This window comes from Taudactylus pleione, unplaced genomic scaffold (assembly GCF_031769625.1).
Source record: "Taudactylus pleione unplaced genomic scaffold, aTauple2 ptg000502l, whole genome shotgun sequence".
NCBI classification, from domain to species: Eukaryota; Metazoa; Chordata; class Amphibia; order Anura; family Myobatrachidae; genus Taudactylus; species Taudactylus pleione.
Window position 1 is genome coordinate 1,317,143 of NW_028284904.1, and position 21,171 is coordinate 1,338,313.

Sequence of the window (21,171 nt, forward strand, 5' to 3'; positions counted from 1 at the left end):
GTTTTCCTCATTGTTAGCGAGTCCGCTGGCATTTACCCACTGGTGACTGCCCCCCAGCCTCTGATAATACAAGAACTGCTGGTACTTAGGAGTATTTGAGGGATATTTGTGTACAGACTTGTGCAGTGATTATCTGTGTTCACAATACTCTCCATATGAAATTCTGTTACTTTTACTTAAGATATCTGTAGGGAGATTTATCAAACTTTGAGATCAAGTGGAGATGTTGTCCTTAGCAACCAGACTCTAGCTATCATTCACTTAGTGCAGTTTATGAAATGATACCGAAAATCTGATTGCTAGAAATGAGCAACATCTCCCCCTTTAGAAGGTTTGATAAATTCTCTCCCTCCCCCCCAACAGTGCATGTTTTTCATTTTTCCTAGTTGAACAGGTGTAGTCATTACTGGCTGGCTGACACATTGTAATAGATCCACAGGTGACGCTAATTATTTCACTTGTGATTCTGTGAGACAACCTGGAAAACATGAACTGTTAGTGAGTGCATGTTTGGGAAACACTGGCCAAGAGTAATTGTTCGGGTCATTTGGCCTTCACCAAAAGCGATCCATCCATTTCCATGGCCCCATGAAGACACATTCTTCTTGGCCTGGGAGGGATGTTGGTTTGATTACATTTAAATATTGAGAAGTAGTTTTGGAGCCACTATCTGCAATACCCCATTTATTTACACCCAGCAAGATTACATAGGCTTCCCCATGTGACATATGCTTTTCTGTAAGACCGTTTCTGGTGCTCCATTCTGGTTTTCACTGAATATGTCCTGTGGGGGTTATATGTCAAGGACCCTCCAATCTGTCTCCAGTTTCTCCTAGTTTCTTAGTGGTTCCCATAGAGATCTTGCATTTTAGCAAATGCCAATGAGTCACAATTTCCCCAACTTAAGCACATGTGTAGAATGTATTTTAAACACAGTCAACTTTTTCCAACCCAATGCATATGGACGCTGTAGAAATAGCTATTGACACAATCCATACTCATTCACTTCCACACTGCAGTACCTGATGAAATCATTTATTTACAAAACATTAACTAGGAGATATAGATCTCATTTCAAGTATATCCTAAAAACAATTAACAATAAAACACACAGACGAGTACAGTGAAATAAGTTATGCATTTGCTCAGTCACTAACATTCCTGCCATAATTAAACATCATGAACACTAAGTAGCCAGCGAGTCTGTCTTTGCAGGAAACATTCTAGTATATATGCAAGTTAGATGGGGCCATGTAGAAAAGGAGAACAGACTCTGCCAAATTCCTAATGAATTTCCTTATTTAGGATAGAATGCTAAGAGAAGTATCAGTCTGCACTGCATTAGAGTGCACCTGTCACACACTGGAGGCAGCCATTTTGTGGGCTTAACCAATATATACTGTGCAGCCTGGGAACTAGTAATGTAATCCATGAAGCACTCACAAAATGACAGTCTCCACTGTTTCTAGGCAACCGATGACTAACCCGAAACATAGCGGGCTCCCAGAGGAGCTTTCCAACATTATGGGGTAGATTTACTACCCCATAATGTTGGAAAGGAAAAGTGGAGACTCATTGCCCATTGCTACCAATCAGATTGTAGCTATCATTTATCTAGTAAAGTGTAAAACAATTATAGCTAGAACCTGATTGGCTGATATGGGTACCACATTCACTTTTCATTAAAAGTTTTAGCAAATCTACCCTTCACTTACTGTTTATACATACTTTATTGCTAATTTTATTTAACACATCCCTTTTTTAGATTTGCAGCGCCTGTTAGCTTTGCAGCCATGTTTTTTATGTGCAATGTTTTCTATTTTTATTGTACAGTTAGTTATGTCATATAAAGGGACATACAAATCTGCCTGTTGAAATACATATATTGCTAAACAGCAGACTACTGGGTATATTTACTAAAGTGCAAATTTTTAGACGTGGAGATGTTGCCCACAGCAACCAATCATATTCTAGCTATTATCTTATAGAAGGTGCTAGATAAATGTTAAGTAGAATCCGATTGGTTGCTTAACATCTCCATTTCTAATAACCTGTACTTTAGTAAATATACCCCCAGGAGGTTAGAAATAAAAGCAATAAAAATGTAGTAAGCGTTGAAGGGGGGCAAATGCAACCCAAAATATTAAAGCAATCTGAAGGTAAAAATCCCCTTTACATTCCAACATCAATAAATGGGATGGTATGGCTTCTGTGGTGACATATTACTGGATTTCAACAGCCATGAATATAAAAGGAAGAATGCAAGGACCACTACAGTCACTCATTTAAAAGCAGCTCAGTTATATATTAGCAGCAAGGATAATAATGAAGACACTGGTGTAATAACCCTCAATTTAGTTAGAAAATGGGGGGTGGGGACGACGACAACAAGAAACAAAATAGTACAGGATTCTTGTCATTTAAAGAACTTTTCAACATGTCCAGTGTTTTTAAGTGGAATTTTCACATCTCTGTGCATAGGATGCAAAAAAAGGAAAAAAAATAAAAATATATACCTTTAAAAAAATTAGATGAATAATAGCTGAAAAAAATTAAACTACCTTACATTATACTGAGGAAATTGCATCTAAAAATAAACTACTTAAGGTTAAACTATGTCCCTTTATAACGTGTAGTGCAGGCAGCCATTTTGTGGGCTGAAGCAATATTCATGAGTACGTAAATGTCTAATCCCCCTGGATCTAGTGATATCACTTGGATACGAGGTGCAAACCTCAGTGATGTCTCTGGTTTCTAAAGCCTCGCTAGGCCAGAGAATTTTAGATACTGGTTAAGGCCACAAAATGGCTACCTTTGTTGTTTGTAGCATAAAGTATATTTTAATCATAGCCTGGTTGCTGTAAATATACAACAATGGGCACATTAGGTCACTGGTGTTTCCTCAGATTAAAAAAAGGGGGGATTCCTGAACCGAATGTCACTAGACGTATGGCCATGTTTCCATGAGAGTTGTATTTGCCGTTGTGCTGGCCTTAGCTATGTCCAATAAATAGGTAGTAATTTAGCGACATTGCCGAACAGTTTGACAAATGAGCATCTTGCAGAGAGACGGGCCAGGTAGTCGCTTGTGTAGGAGATAAAATGCTTCTTGCACCCGAGGAAGCAGAAACCGGTATTAATCCAAACATTACAGTAATGAGATACCACATTTACAGCGACAAGACACTTTACAGACCTTATTTTTCAGCATAAAAACTATGGCGATCATTGGTATACAAACCCAATCAATGTACTGCATCAATGGATTTCAATTTTATTGCTGTTAAATATTCTATATACTGAAAGCTGGCTTATGTTGACTTATCCAGATGAAAGCTAAAAGTAGCCAGCAGTAACTGGAGAAGGTCTGCAATATTCATGTTTAAGGGGGAGATGTATCAAATCAAAGTACCAACCAATCATTTTTTGTCATTTTTCAAACTCCGCCTGTAAAATGACAGTTAGAAGCTGATTGGTTGGTACTTTTATCTCTCTCCAAGGTTTGATATATCTCCGCCTCCGTTGCATATCCTAGTACTCAGACAATGTCCAACTTTCAACAAAGTCAACAATAGCCAGAATTGCTTCAGCCCTGAAGTAAATATGAGGTGTGGCTATTACATAATGAGACTGTCCTATAAAAAAAATAAACCATACGTCGTGAGCTAACAGGGAGCGGAGGAACATTAACCTTGGACTATCCCAAAACGGTTTTGCGAGTTTTACAGCTCTCGCACAGATAGTTTGCCATCACACAGCGTTAGAAGAAGTTGTGTTTTTCCCATCGTAAGAATGCTAAGTTCAATAGTAGAGCAACGGGTCAACTTAAACTTTTTAGTTGAATTGTACAAAACGCCCTCCGAATCTTTCCGTATGCCAACAGCGGCAGTTTGTAGGTCACGTGGATGTGTGTTGGAGTGGCACAAAAGATATAGGGCGGGATGCATGACGCATCGCACTCACGATGCATTCCGCCGGTCATCGCATGCATACCGGCGTTGACAACGCAGGCATGCATGAGGATCTCCGCAAAGGACCGCTCTGTCGGTAAGGTCTATGAACCAGAAGCCCCTCCGGCGTCCTCCTGCGCATCTGAATGGATCCCCCTATCAGCACTCGGTGGAGAGAAACCCATAGGCTTCTATGGGTAACACCATCAGGAAGATCGCATTACCCACCGCAGCCAAGTCCCAGAGTGCATTGCACTCCGGGGCTTGGTGCATATGAAAAATGCGGTCAAACCCGCATTTTCAGGGTTTTACTGCATTTTTACCCTTGATGGATCTCGTCCTTAGGGGTCTATTTACAGTGTTAGGAGAAGTGAAGAGTGAAAAGTGATAAGGTGCCAGCCAATCAGCTCCTAACTGTCATCTCACAGGCTGTGTTTGAAAAATGACAGTTAGGTGCTGATTGGCTGGCACCTTATCACTTTTCACTTCTCCTAACACTGCTTAGTAAATAGACCCCTCAGTGACGGTTGTGAGGATGTCAAAGATGATGAACGTGCAGGGAGGCCTTGCACATCAAAAACAATTGAAAATGTGGAAAGAAACTGAGAAACTTGTTCAAATTGGCCGACGACTCAGCATCCGTATGATGAATCAACATTACTACAGAAATCTTCTAGTAACTTTGTGAGAAAGAATCAGAAAAAAAAAAAAAAAAAGGATCAGAGTAGTGGAAAAATGGTTTCATCCTCCATCAGGACAACGCACCAGCCCACTCAGCTCTCTCTGTGACGCAGTTTTTGGCAGAGAAACAGATTGCAGTGCTAGACCACCCTCCATACTCGCCAGACCTAGCACCGTGTGACTTCTTTCTTTTCCCTAAAGTCAAATCTGTACTCAAGGGAACCCGTTTTGCATCAGTTACTGAGGTAAAGAAGAAAACAACTGAGCTGTTAAGACAGCTGACGAATAATGAGCTACAGCGCGGCTTTGTCCAATGGAAAATAAGAATGCAGCGGTGTGTGCATGAAGGGGAGTACATAGAAGGGGAACAGAGCTAAAATGTACTTAATATAAGTAAACTAATTACAGCATCAGTCTCGTTATTTAATAGCCACACCTTAAAATAAAAATTAAAAATATATATATATTTTATTCTGTTCTTGAGGCAACAGTTTGAGGAGAAGGTAGAAATAGTTAAACAATATTACATTTAAATAATAGCTTTAATCAGGCACAAGTATGGAAATGTCTCATCAAAATAATCCATTTTAAAATGGGAATGAACTCCATGGATCTTTTACACAGTCGACGTAAGATGATAGGAAACAATAGTACTTATGACAATACAATATTATGCTTTCAAATAAAACAAAAAAAGTTAATGGACTCTAATGATCTGTATGTAACTCAAGCTTTGCTCTTGTAAACCAGTGTTACACTTTCTGTGTTGGTGGAGTGGCATTTACAGCTTAGACTATCAAAAAGACTGGAAAGTTTTCCAAGCCGTCTTAGTGCTGTCTGACCATTAAAATAAAAACTCTAATAAAAAAGTTGCTCTTGGCAACCACAAATATGTGTTTAAAAAAATGCCCATCAGATCCATTAAAAGGAAGATAAAAAAAAAAAAAAACGTAAAAATCAAACCAGATTTACCGATCATTTCATTGCTGCAGTATTGCGGATACACTGGAGAGATTTGCGATTAGACACTGCAGTACTCCGCCACACAAAGTACTAGGCTAGTTTGGAATTCAGGGGGTCATTCAGACCCACTCGCGAGCGCAGGACACTCGCAAGCGGGTCGATGTTCCCCCACTGCACATGCGCACGACGGAGGGAGCGCCGTCGTGCACATGCGCGAGCCCCGGCGAACGACGGGCTCTCCATCGCTCCGGGTCTCGCACCAAAGGGGGCGTGCTGTCGATGTTGATTGACAGCACGCCCCCTTTGGTGGGCGTGCCTGCCAGACGGAGGCATTCCCATGGGAACGCCTACCGTCTGAAGCCGGCCCCACTGACATCACTAGTGATGTCACTGGGAGTGATTTTGGCTCTGATAGAGCCAAAATCACACCAGGGCTTGCGGCAGCGAGACCCTACCGCAGGGTCTCCGTCGCAAGCCCGATGGTCAAGACCATCGCGACCATCATCATGGACGCTCGCATATGCTGTGGGTGGTCACCCACAGCTATGCGAGCGGCCAGGAGGCCGCTCCATTTTCGTGGAGGAGGGTACTGATTCAGAGCGAGCGCTCTGGTCAGAGCGTTCGGCTCTGAATCAGGCCCTCAGGCCAATGATCACGGGAATATTGTGTGCAACCAAGACAACAGATATAGTGGTATCTCGGGGTCATCTCTCCAGTTTATTCCCATCATGTCTCAAGCAGACCATTATGATTGAGAAGGCAGACAGGAACGACATAGCAGCCCTTCCTTTCTTTGCCTTTCAAGTGTCTCAGCCTCTCCGGACATTCGTATTACGTGGGGTTTTTCAGTTCAATCAGTTTTGAGTCTCTACCGGTTGGTTAACAATTACTTGTATGACAAAGTCCTTCTGAATCTTGGTCTCCTGCAGTTTCATCCTGTCCGTGAGAAGTTTTCCAGAGAAGAACCATCGCTGCCAACAAGGTTCAATACCCTCCACGGAATATAGCTGCTTCTTCATTTGGCCAATATTGTCCGACATGCTCGCGTTGAGTTTAACGTCCTTCCCGGTGGATAGGCGGACCCTGAGCTGGAATTCCCGCCTGGTGTTAGGGTCTGGGTCAGGGGCATCCGTTCCATCCTCATCACTTCTCTCCATGATCAGGTTGACCGGTGGTGCCAGGCAATAAACCGGGAGCTGGTATCGTGTTCCAAGTTCATCATAACATTCAGTTAGAGATCCTGAAATGACCAATTTATTCACAGTTAAAATTTCCATTCACACGCACACGTCATTTAAAAGAGAAAACGGTTTAAAAGAACATCTTACGGAATACTATATTGTTCAAACAAAGTAAAATGTCATATTACGTACCAAGTACCACTAACGTTCATAATGGCGTTTTCTCGTGTGTTACACATATGGAGTTCGATTTCATCTTGTGGTATTGCCCTTTTGTTTTTAAAAAGGTCTTTAACCTCAAACTGTTTACTTCCGTAATTATGCCTAGAACAGTGGTGCAAAAAGTTAGCCATGGAGAACCTAAGACAACTGGCTGCACTCAATCTTATTTTATGTTTTTGGTTTTTTTTAGTATAAAAGCGGAGAATTAGGCTGAATAGGGGCAGCCGGCTTCCATGTCACGTGACCTCATTTGCACAATGCAGGGAGGTCACGTATCAACCAACCAACCAGAGAAGAGAATGTAGCTTGGGATCCAGTAAACTTACCTCCTAATAGTGAGAGATGCAGAATTTGGGCAAAGTTAGCCCCACCACCGATCCACTCGGCCCTTGCCTCCAAATTCACCCAGATCTTAGATAGCATGTCTGTCTGCTCTCAAGCTACACTACTTTCTAGGTCCATGATTCAAGACTTGTGGGCATGTGAGGAGGGGTGAGTTGTATGTTGGGGGCACGTGAGTAAGTCCAAAACTGGTGAAGCTTGACAACATTTTGTGGCAAACAGGGATCCGAGGGCTTGTGTGGCCATTTTATTTTATTTATTTTTTTAACAAGTGGAAGGTCTGAGTGGTTGTTTTTAGGTAGTTTTTTTGCTTTGCACTCTTAATTAATGTGCTGCCCTTTCAATGGTGGCAGGGCCACACGTGCGTCCCTTGAAGTTTACCAGGTTGCCCATCACTGGCTAAGCATATGCTAATTCTCTGTACAGACAATTAACAAGATGATGCCTATCTCTTTTTATCTGCTTACAGTCGTAGTTTCGATCCATTCTGCACCCGGCCATGCCACCAGTGACCTCATACTCCAAAATGGCATCACACACATCCCTAGACCACATCACTGGTGGCATGGCCTTGTGAACAGGATATCGGGGGAAGAGGTTATTCAATAACAGGTGGCGAACTGCTCAAACTAGTACCAGGTCTGAATCTTACAGGAGGACATATGTGAAGAACCAATAACGGTGGGCCATAAGCAACCAATCAGACATGATGGTCAAACACGCCATGTGTCCTGCATTGTCTTTGTGTGGAATCACCGGTGAGCCAAGCTTTACTGATGTGTGCAATGTTACACCTGTTTTTGATGGAGCAATAATTTCCTGCATTTTTCTAGATTACTCATAGGAAAAGCATAGTGTACGACTGCCTGTCACTTCCCCGCTGATCGTTTACCTGTCTGATCATGACACGCTGATTCTCCTAGCTATGCTTTAAGGGCAATATAAAAATATTGCATTTGTGTTTCCTTGGAATTTCCCGTAACCTAACAATAGACAAGTCTATTCACATTCTAAACATTTTTTTTTTCTGTTAAAAAGGGGCTAACAAAAAGGTGTTATGGATTTAAATTTACTATATAGCTGGATGGGACAGTTGATCTTATAAATCGACTACACATTTAGCCTCCTCGTGTAGTGTACAGTGCACACTGACACTACAGAGCTGCCTGCCTCACCAACAAGCAGGTTGTAGTAGAATTGGCACATTTTAGGCAAGCCGGTGAAGTGAAATGACTAAGGGGTCTATTTACTAAGCAGTGTTAGGAGACAAAGTGAAAAGTGATAAGGTGCCAGCCAATCAGCTCCCAAATTTAATTTTTCTAACACAGCCTGTGAGATGACAGTTAGGAGCTGATTGGTTGGCACCTTATCACTTTTCACTCTGTTTCCTAACACTGCTTAGTAAATAGACCCCAAAGTGAAATGAGATAAGGTACCAGCCAATCAGCTCCTAACTGCCATGTCACAGGCTGTGTTTGAAAAATGACAGTTGGGAGCTGATTAGCTGGCACCTTATCTCCTTTCACTTTGTCTCCTAACACTGTTTAGTAAATAGACCCCTTAATGTGTTTACGCTAAGCTCATCTCTTGATCTACGCTTTGTTTTTTTATATCTTTTTTTACAAAGAGCCGCCATTACTTAAGAGGGTGGTGCGTCTCTATCTGGCTTCACTACCTTCAGCACTTCCCTTCCTAAAAGCACTTATTACACATTTGCTAAAAGAGGATTGGGGTAAAGGACCACTGAGGACCGTACTTGGCTGCCCTCTGTGTATAGACAAATGCAATGACTACAAAACATCTTTATCCAATACAGAACATATATCAGATTCTCTTTATTTTTTTAACACTACAGCAAAAATATATTTAAAGTGGACATAAAATAACCTAGTGCCCTACGGAAGTGTAAAACAAAAACAAACAAACAGAGACAGATACCCATTAATTGGATTTACCCAACTGTTAACAAGCTTTGTTTACTTCATAATGTGCATGTATTCATATTTTTAGCCTTTGTAAATAACCCCCTTCTCTGCTCCCAAAGTGTTTGTCAGACGTGATGATGTGTGAGAACGCTTTTAAGAGATATGAGTAGTGTCTTGTGACAGTGTGATATAACGGTCAGGACGGAAGAACAGGAACGGACGGGGGAAATTAAGGGACGCTACCCCCCCATGTTCGCTTTTAAGCTTGTGCTATCCATTTATACAAGCTACATCTATAACAAGGAGACATTTTGTAAGTAAAGTGACCGTATTAGTCATTCAGATCAGTACATGCTGGATTAATAAATGTTTAATTCAAGATTAGTGTATGTAAAATCTATAGAATATTCAGAAGGTTTGTCTGGTCTCCTCAATTAGCCGCTGTGGAAGGCTGGCCGCACGTCATAGTCATAGCAGATCCCACTGTGAGGGAGGAAGAGGACCCACCACCTGAACAGGGTGAGCATGGAAGCAGGAGCAGATGGGGGCAGGATGGAACGCAGGGTGGGTAGAGCTCAAACAAAACAGCAGAAATGGGGGCAGAGCCAGACTATATATATATATATATATATGGTCAGGTGAGGCAGAGCCTTTCACGTCATACTTAGGTATACTTCAGAGTTTTGACTATAAAAAGAAAAGAAAAAAGTAGCGAAAACATTATAAAAATTATTCGAATAATACAAAGAAGATATTTATAGTGAAAACTCTGGAGTAAAAAGTGTATGGCAGGTGAGGCACTGCCTCCAGTCTACCATTTCCACACATCCCTGATCAAAACACATCAAATGTCCAGCACTATATACTGCTGCACCTTTGTATGATGCCCATATGGACCCTCAGATTCATATATGTATGTGTAAACCTGGCTCTGATAGCAGCCAGTGCCTCCCCAGCCATTTACCTCACTGCACGTCACTGCCGCCTCCCCAGCCATTTACCTCACTGCACGTCACTGCTATAACGTAGCTTGTATGCATAGAATATATATTCTGCTTATACGAATACAAAATAAACTAATATGCAAATAAATGTTACTAATAAATGGAGTAGATCACTGTGCAAATAGGAATGAAAATTGCGCATACATTACAAAATTAGCAATCTCTTCCTCATACTTTTTAAAACATGGTATATTATAAATTATTAAGAGCCAATTTTACATAAAAGAGAAAAACTGGAGAACCCTTCAGTCACGAGACATTCCTTTAGTTACTGGCTGCTACGTGAAGTGATCATTTCCAGTTACATCAATAAAAAAAAAACCCGCAGTCACGTCACGAATCATACAATAGGGGTGGAGTAGCCTGGGGCTGGGACATGGCATACCAATCATACTGGGTCATACACTGAATGTCAATAGTCCTGTTTAGACCTTCACACTGACTCTCTGATCACATGACAGATAAGGAAACCAGATTATTATACTGCTTTGTGTGGATTGCAGAGATTCTCACGAGAAAATAAAGGAGAGGGCTAAAGTGGTTAATATACATAAACAATCCGATCAATGCATAATTAGATCAAATTAAGCAGCTACACGGCGTCATTATATTTCATCCGTATGTTGCATTAATAATAATAATAATAATAATAATAATATCTCATGAATTGGCTCCTGTCCACCCCTCTCGTTACCTGTGCTTCACTAATGGTGATCACGTCCGCCCACTGATCACCACTGTGAGTCTGACAATGGCATTTTCCAGCGTGAGGTTTAAACCAATTTGATAGTGCATAATGTACAGCCAAATTGTACCACACGTACCATGGGGTAATGTAATACTTGCTCCATCCACAATAGCCTGAGCCAGCTCGTGGTCACTGGCTTCCACCGCGTAGGCTGCAGCTTTCAGTGCGTCCCAGATCTCCTTTCGCCCCTCAAAGGCTGGTGCAGTGTCCCAGAACTCATCCCGCTTGCTGCGCAGTTGCCCATCTGTCATTGGGTAGTCACTCTTCCACCTTGGCCGCTCTTTCTTTAGTGGCTCATTGCGACCTGAAAATAAAAGTTTGTATAAAGTCATCTTTAATTATGTTTAATCATCACAACTTGGAAAGTCTTTTGTTTGATTACCTTCAAGTGACAGAAAATATATAGTGTACGGAACAAATGTTACATACTATGGGGGGTATCCAATTAGCCCCGAACATTGTTCGGGCGCTAATGTATAGCCGCGATCGGTGAAAAACAGGATTTTCCGCAGATTATCCCGGTTTTTCGCCAATGTCTTTTTTTCCACCCTATCCTATTATTTTGGTTGAAATAATAAGATAGCTCTTCCGGAAAACACATAGTACCCGCGATAAGCTCTCAGACCCATGTGTTTTGCCACTTAGGTGGTGAAAAAACTGCACTTACCGTGGATTATTTTTCGGGACATATCAGGTCCTGAAAAATATCCACGATAAGTGCCAGCGTCAGGCTAATTGGATAGCCCTGCCGCGATCAATTAGCAGCGCTGCTAATTGGATAGGCCCCTATATATAGATCATGTGCAATCACAGGTTGAGAGAGAGTGTTGTATGTTATGTCGACATCAGAACATCGACATTTAGAATGTCCATATGGGCCATGTTGACATGGTTATGTATGTCGATACTGTGGACAGTCGGCATGCTGACATATCGTTTCTCTAGCGTTGCAGCCCTAACCCTGTACTGTCGCCATTCAGAATGTCGATATAATGACCATGTTGACATATTCACTGATGACAGTTCGACCATGTTGACATTTAGGGCTCAGTCCTATTAGCCGCAAAGGGGGCGAGTTGCAGTTCCAACAGCACAGGAGGGCCGGCAACGGAACTGCATCGCTCTTTCCTCGCAGCCCGATCTCACACCGGTATCGCACATTTTGCCATGAAGCCCTAAGGGGCGGTGAACAAAAATCAGTGAGTCCGGAGGTACCATAAGTGTGGTATACAGCAACACCTACCCTTGGCTAATAGGTTTGAGCCCAATGACTACATAGCATTGAGAGAAGTTTGTAGAATTACATATATTAGTTGGATAAAATCGCTATGTTCTCCGGTATTTAGGGTGCAGACAAGTACATCACAGTGCACGTAGAGTCACATGACATCCTCATGTGACATGTAACGAATGACTCCTAAAAATCAGAATTTAGAACATATGGGCTGACCACTTTACTTGAAACAAATGGGGCATGAATGGTTAGCAGGTGCCCATCCTCTGTTTGATAGGATCCATATTGGGTATATATATATATATATATATATATATATATATATATAAAAAATTTTTATCATTTCCTTTATTGGTATGGGCAATAATACATTACATATAATATATGTTTGAACAGTGTATATATATGCGCCAGGAGTTAAGGACACCATCACAGCCGCGGCTTGTGTTACACACGGAGTGCTTTGCTTGGAACCAACCTGCAGACTGGAAAAGATTTCATCTCCTGTTGGACAGGTATATTTTTTAATGGCACCAGCATTCTAGGAGTGTTTCTACTAATAACCGGCTCATTATCGAGACATTGCCATTGTCCTAGAGCCAAGTAACATTCATTATTTACCATAAGGAACTTCCGTTATTATAAACGGATTTCAAGAGAATATTACCATGTTTTTACTAATGATTGTGCATATACGTTGCCACTGATTGCTACATTGGTTCATTTCATACTAGTTGAGCCCTGTTGATTATATGCATATAGAGATTATGATATCTGTTCATATAGTATCTGCAGATTTTACTTAGGACGGAGATTGGTTCTTATTGGATATGTTTTATGATATGTGCAATGCATGTTCATTTTTATTATCTTAATAAAAGAGCAAAATGGACTCATCAACTGTGTCAGTTTGAGCGCTTCACTTTTTATATTATTTTCGGTGCATGCGCACTTGCAAATTTAATAATATACACGACGTTCATCTCTGCATCGCAACCTGTATGTTTTGTATAAAAGCCAAATTCCCTGAGTTAATGGAACAAGCCCCTCTTTCTATGTAAGGATGCAAGGAAATGCAGTTTAGGCAACTGTCCCAATTCTTTTATTTCTATTTAAGAATGTGGCGAGGGATGTATTGGAGATTTGTTATTTATAGGGGTATTCAATATGGAGCGAAAACTCAGTTTTTGCGATGTTTTCGCACCTATGACGTCATTATCGCAGGTTTTTGTTTTACACCGTATTCAATTTCAAAGACTTTGCAGGTTCGAAAAGTCTTTGAAAAAAAACGGGGATAACTTTTCACCACTGAATAGGTGTCGAAAAAAAGTGCATAATTGCGGTTTAGGGGTGCAGGCTTAAAAAAAATAGCCTGCACCCCTGGGAATGTCATTTTAAAAATAACGGTCAAAAAAAAATAAAAAAAAAATAGGGACACCCCAAAAAATAAATGTTAAAATTGGGGTGAAAAAAAAAAAAATACGAAAAAAAGTGTTTAAAACTAGGGAAATAGGTTCAGGGCTATTCTGCATGTATGCGGCAGGTGTTTTCTAGAATAGATTTATAGCGGCAGGTGCACAGTTGCAGAATTTTTTTTAAATTACTTTAGGGACATAAAAATATGCTAGTACCCATTTTCATGTACCCCAAATTTGATGGGACCACTTAAAAAAAACGAAAAAAATAACCTAAGTGCTCTTCTGCATCACTTCTTCAATGTCGGGAAAAAAGCACCTGCCGCAGCTATTTAAATCTCCGACTTTCATTTGCAGGCTAAAATGGGGGTACCCATAGTGATCCCCCATGTTTTTACAGCTTTAGGGGGGTCCTACAATTTTTTTCAGGTAAATTTAGTTTTTTATTGCAAATCCCACTTCACAGGCTCCCGTTTTCGTAGATTTTATATTGAATACGGGGATAAAGCAGGCGCGCGCCCGATACTTTATCCCAGGAAAATCTCCGATATGCAACGTAAACTTCGACAGCAAAGTTTACGTTTCATATTGAATACCCCTCTTAGTGTTAGTGGGGCTTTAAAGGAAGTGATAAACTTTGGAAAGTAAAGATGGATGCATTGCAAAAGGCTTCAATGGTGACTCACACGCCGGGTGCACTGAGGGCCTGGTTCAGAGCCGGACGCTCTGACCAGAGCGTTCGCTCTGAATCAGTGCCCTCCTCCCTAAAAATGGAGCGGCCTCTTGGACGCTCGCATAGCTGTGGGTTACAACCCACAGCTTATGCGAGCGTCCATGATGATGGTCGCGATGGTCAAGACCATCGGGCTTGCGACGAGACCCTGCGGTAGGGTCTCGGTGACCGCAAGCCCTGGAGTGATTTTGGCTCTATCAGAGCCAAAATCACTCCCACTGACATCACTAGTGATGTCAGTAAGGCCGGACCCAGACGGTAGGTGTTCCCATGGGAACGCCTCCGTCTGGCAGCCACGCCCCCGGCACGCCCACCAAAGGGGGCGTGCTGTCAGTCACCATCGACAGCACGCCCCCTTTGGTGCGAGACCCCGAGCGACGTATTTCTCGTCGCTCGCCTGGTCTCGCGCATGCGCACGACGGCGCTCCCTCCGTCATGCGCACTCGCCCATCATCAACCAGCTTGCGAGCGACCTTCGCTCGCGAGCGGGTCTGAATGACCCCCTGAGCACGTAAATATCAGTACACTCAGCTTACATAAAACAGGTGTGGATACCCTACGCCAGAGGTTCCCAAATTCTGCCATTAAAGTCCAGGTTTTAAGGCATAGTTGCCGAAATTCAGCTCCCTCCTTCCGGCAGGGAGCTGAATGCCTGCACACAGCGGGGGGCGCGGCCGGGCACTGATTCCTAATGGGGGTGGGGTGAGGGACGTGTCTACACGATTGCGTCATCGTGGCCCCGCCCCCTCTTCACAATGCCGAAAAGAAAGGCATTCTGAAGCAGGGGGCGGAGCCACGATGACGCAATTTAGCGCTAATCGAGTCATCGGGACCCCCGCTGCGGGGGGTTTCTACTTGTAGCCGGGGGGTCAGGCGGCAGCCGGGAGGCTTGCCTGCCTTTCCGGGGGGGTCGGGAGCGGCACCCGATATTCGGGAGGCTCCCGACCAAATCAGGAGGGTAGGCAAGCCTGTTTTGAGGCTATCCATGCTTGAGCACAGATGGTTAAATCAAATTGACTGAGGTACTAATTAAGTCATCTGTGCTCAAGCATGGATATCCTTAAAACCTGGACTGTAATGGTGGAGTTTTGGAACCTCTGCCCTACGATAACAGTCCTAAAAATGAAATATACTACCGTGAAGCAGACTATAAACAATAGTATGATGATATTAAACTTTTGAAGCTATAATGCTCCACTGAGGGCCCCATTTATTAACGAACCTTATTACCAGTGGCATATTTAGTTTAGTATTGCCGTAATACAAACGAATGCGCCACTGGTATTCATCATTACTTACTTCGCCGGCGGAGCCCAGCGACGTCCCCCTTGTTGTCGGCGCCCTCCGCTCAGCTGCGGGCAGCTTATTGCTGCCAGCGACGGGCTTCTTTGTCAAGCTCAACGGTCAGGCTGTGCACAAAGGGGAGCATGCCTTGGGCATGCTAGAATTTGATTGGGTAAAAACCATAGGGCGGACTTACCCCCATGTGTATTGGAGTAACATAAAAAGGCCTGCGAGGGAACTTCCGGTTGTGGTGAGGATGTGGTGAGACGCTTCAGCGCTCAGCTCCGTTACCACCCAGCTTCACACGGCGTGCACGGCTGTTTATCAGCCTCCATCGGAGAACAAACGCTTACCTCACTAAGCGGAGACACTCGTCCGGTGTATGGAAAAATATTTCCCCCCACAGATGCCCAGACGACACCAGACTCAGAAAGCTGAGAAGCTGCGCTCAGAATCCAAGATGGCGGCCGCGCCTGAATCGCTGGCGTCTCAGACGGAGTTGAGCAGTGTTATGTCTCAGTCTGATACTCAGCCTCCCCCAGCACTACTGCCTAATACAGCCACAGTGAGTACTCCAATCACCTATGACACTATGGTGAAAGCCATACAAGACACTATGAAACCCTTAATGCAGGAGCAAACTGCACACTTTACACAGGCAATCAAAGATATTAAGAATCAAGTACAGCAGCTTTCCACCAGAGTGGAATCCTCTGAGTGTAGATTGGGGGAGATTTATCAAGATGTATATACTTTGAAAGGTTCTGTCTCTCAAACTACTAAAATACAAAACCAGATTATTAATAAAATTGATGATCTGGAAAATAGATCCAGGAGAAACAACTTGAGAATACTAGGCCTGCCAGAAACCCTTAAAGGGGCTGAGCTATATTCTTTTCTTCAATCAACACTCCCTGAGTTACTGAAAATCTCTGACTCCTACCCTAAGATCATTGTGGAACGTGCACATAGAGTTGGTCCAATCCGAGATCATTCAAATCCTAGGCCACGGGTAGTGATTTTTCGCTGCTTAAATTATGCACATAAAGATGCACTATGGCTAGCATCTAGGAAAACCAGAAATTTATTGTGGAATGATAGCAGACTCCTCATTTTCCAAGATTTTTCTATTGAAGTTACTAAGGCGCGTAAAGCCTTTTCCCCGGTGTGTACTCGAATTATCAAAATAAGCCGCAAGTTTGCGTTAATGTTCCCTGCACGTTTAAGAATCTACAGTGGTTCCTCGTTTATTGATTTTACAAGAGCTATGGATGCAGAGGCATATTTGGATGAAGAACAGACCGCAGAAGAGGCAAATGAATCCCATAATGACTACTCGTGATCTCCCTACAATCTCGCATGTTATTTCATACCTCACCTCGCTTTTACTTGTGACGACGGTGGCGGATGTCACCTCCATTTTTTTCTCTCTGGGACTCTAGTCAATTCATGACATCAGACACCGGTTTAGATTATATTGTTATATGGTTATATTAGTATTCTATGTTTCGTTCAAAGCATCTGTCATATGACACAATTTAATAGAATACTTTCTTTATTATGCTCCTACATTTTCAGAACATAATTTGTAATGTTTCTGACATTACCGCTATTGATAATGCTATTTGTCTTCAATGTTCTCTCATAACACTTAATATTCTTATATATTGAGTTTAAAAATGAAGTTGGATGTGGTTTAGGAGCGGATGTCGCAGAGTTTGTTATAACTTAGTTTAATAACTTACTTATTTGCTCTTATACTGGAAGTTATATATATATATCTACATAATTCTAATGTGGTTTCCTCTGTTCGAGACCATATTCTTATCATTTTTCTTTTTCTTTCAAAATTTTTTTTTTATTATTATGATCACCATTTTGGTGGTTCTGTGTGATAATGATTTTTCTTTTTTTTATAACAGTCATGTACTTCCATGGAAATTAATGTACCGTGAGTTCAATTTAATTATGCCTTGGTATTTTCAATGTCACAAATTAAAGTAGGAACTTTAAATGTAGGAGGCATCCACTCACCTATCAAGAGAAAAAGAATCTTGACATATCTAAATAAATTAAAAATAGATATTATATGTTTACAGGAGACCCATTTGTTAGATATTGAAATTCGTAAACTCGGTATGCTGAGGTGGTCAGTGGTTGCCTCAGCTCCTTACTCGACAAAATCAAGAGGTGTGGTGATTTTAGCACAACGACACCTTAATGTTCAACTACAAAATTCGTACAGTGATCCGTCAGGTAGATTAGTAATTGCCGATATGAAAATAAATGATACCCCCATTGTTTTGTGTAATATCTATGCCCCGAATGTATATGATAAAACTTTTGTGATGTCCCTATTGACAAAACTGTTCCCTTATTCTTCCTCTTCTTTAATTATATGTGGAGATTTTAATGTAGTTTCCTCCGCAAAACTAGATAGAAAATCACAGTCCAGACGTTGCACACAGACACCAAAATTTGGTATTCCGTATATAAATGAACAACTTAACCTTATTGATATATGGCGGGCTAAGCACCCAATTGATAAAGAATACACATGTTTGTCTGCGGCACATGGATCCTTATCCAGATTAGATTATATTTTAGTCTCAGATCATTTATTTACACGGATTAATACGACAGAGATAGAACCTATTTCTATATCGGACCATGCCTTGGTATGGTTTTCGTTGTCTATGGCTGCTGACTTGGGGTCGCATAGACAATGGAGATTTCCGTCATACTTAACACAATCTCTTAAATTTAGAAGTAAAATAGAAACTTTTTGGGAAGAATACAAGATTAATAACTCAACTCACGAATCAGAAGACCCACTTCTGTTCTGGCAGGCCTCCAAATCCGTACTACGAGGAAATATATTATCATACACTGCTTACACAAAAAAAGAATTCTCTAAATCTTACATGGCGGCTCAGAGAGACCTGACAGAGGCCTACCAAAAATACAAAGACACCCCTTCTACCATTCATAAGGCTGACTACCTCCAGAGAAAAACACAGTTTGAAGAAATTCTTAATCAGTTAGGTGATCGATCCTCATTCAATAGAGACTTCCAATTTCACAAATTAGGTAACAAATCAGGACGACTGCTATCCAACTTAATACGGGGCTCGCTTCCTTCCACCACCATCAAACACATAACTAAACCTAATGGTACTATCACTTCAGTTAGCTCACAAATTTTATCAGTCTTCTCCTCATTTTATGAATCTTTATATACCCAAAAATTTTACGATGATAAAAATCAAACTTCTTTTTGGTCCAATATTAATATACCAAAACTACCTGATACTTTGGCAGAAAAATTGCTTTTACCAATCACAGTGGAGGAAATTCAGAATGCCATTAAAGCTTTAAAACCAGGGAAAGCACCTGGGCCTGATGGGCTTACAGGTGATTATTACAAAATTTTAGAACCAAAGATTATAAATATACTTGTTAGTGTGTTTAATATTATATTGAACGATAAAATTATACCTAAATATTTTAATGCTGCTCTGATCAAATTACTTCCTAAACCGGGAAGAGACCCTACTTTACCAGGGTCATATAGACCGATTTCTCTGTTAAATACGGATTACAAATTATTCACTAAAATATTGGCAGAGCGTACTAAAATTTTAATGCCACAACTAATTCATAAAGACCAATCTGGCTTTATTTGGCAACGTCATTCAGTGACTAATATTCGTAAAGTACTGTCTGCAATTCACTACATAAAACTTCATAATCCAGAGACTCCCAGTGTTCTTATTTCACTGGACGCCGAGAAGGCGTTCGACCTAGTATCATGGGTCCACCTATTTGACACAATGACAAGATTTGGCTTCCCTAATGAATTTGTTAATATTCTTAAATCCCTATACTCAAACTCATCTTCCCAAATTCTATGCAATGGATTTTTATCCTCCCCTTTCCCGATTCTTTGTGGAACACGTCAGGGATGTCCATTATCACCACTGCTATTTGCCTTAGCATTAGAACCCCTGGCGGTGGCCTTACGACAATCCAAATTATTCAGTGGTATCAAAATTGGACATTTAGAATTAAAAGTCAGTCTTTTTGCAGATGACATGATGTTACTTATTTCCAACCCATCACAATCCATTCCAAACATTTTAGATATCATTTCTGAGTTCGGGTCTTTCGCTGGTTATAAAATTAATGTTGATAAATCGGAGATTCTTACGGTCTCGGGATGCTCAACCCACAATCCCTTACCCTCACCCCTTTCTATATTCAAACGTGCTAACTCAAAACTGAAATATTTGGGTACCTTTATAACGTCAGACCTGAAACATCTATATACAAGCAATTTCACACCATTACTTAAAAAAATGTTCCATCTCTTAGACCTCTGGAAAAGCCTCCCCCTTTCCCTGTTGGGGCGAATTGCTTTAATAAAAAGTATAATTATCCCTAAAATAACATATATCATACAGATGTTACCCATATCACTTAACAAAACAGACCTTACATCCTGCACTCAAGCATTCTCCAAATTTATCTGGCAGGGAAAAAAGGCCAGAATAAATATGAATAAATTATACCTTCCACGAGCAGACGGAGGGTTGGGTTTCCCAAATCTAAAAATTTTCTCGCAGACAATTTTTTTCAGATATATATCAGATTGGCTGCTTGACAGAGATCTATACACTGACATCTCTATAGACAAGGCTATATTAGCCCCTTTCTCACCAGCAGCATTACTACACTCTCCCCGTTCATTAATTCCTCGAGATATACTCCACAATCCTTTGTTTTTCGATACATACAATGCCTGGTTATTTATTAACCGTAAACTTAATAGAAACTTCAGTAGCTCTCATTACACTACATTTTGGGGAAATCCGGCTTTCACACCTGCCTTGGAAAATATCAGATTTTTACAATGGAGAGACAAAGGAATAATGAAAATAAAAGATATTTTTGATCCTGGAGGAAATCTGAGATCTTTTGGTGATCTTCGAATAGCTTTCGATTTACCTCATGCCCAATTTTTTATGTATTTACAGGCCCGACATTTTGCAAACTCCCTTCCTTCGTTAGGGTCTCTTGATGACTCCACAGACATCTTATCTGATTTACTTGTCTTTATTAAAAGTAACACATACCATACCAGACTTCTCTATGGAGACTTACTAGACAGAGATGTGAGGAAGATATGGAGGGTCACCAATGCTAGATGGGCATCAGATATGGCATGCAACCCAGAATCCTTGGATGTATTATCACGATTTGATTCCACCATGAAATACGCCCAATCGGCTCTTCTTCAGGAAGTCCACTTTAAATTTATAAATAGGGCATATATAACACAACAACAACGCAAACACATGGTTCAGGATGAATCTGGAGTCTGTCCTAAATGTCATCATTATCCAGCTACTTATTACCATAACTTTTGGGAATGTCCAAAGATTAGACTATTTTGGAATAAGATTGTGGCATATATTAACGTATTGTTT

The 21,171-nt window shown here is 41.3% G+C and overlaps 1 protein-coding gene across 1 annotated transcript in view; it reads right to left on the reverse strand.

Moving 5' to 3' along the window:
• Positions 1–1,026: 1,026 nt before the first annotated feature.
• Positions 1,027–21,171, reverse strand: part of UBTD1 (ubiquitin domain containing 1) — a 61,844-nt gene continuing 41,699 nt past the window's right edge. The window contains exons 2-3 of the mRNA XM_088449959.1: positions 11,093–11,320; positions 1,027–6,834 (exon numbers count right to left, since the gene is read on the reverse strand). Of these exons, the coding sequence (XP_088306085.1) occupies positions 6,449–6,834; positions 11,093–11,320 (614 nt within the window). The 3' untranslated portion in view covers positions 1,027–6,448. The remainder of the gene's footprint in view (positions 6,835–11,092; positions 11,321–21,171) is intronic.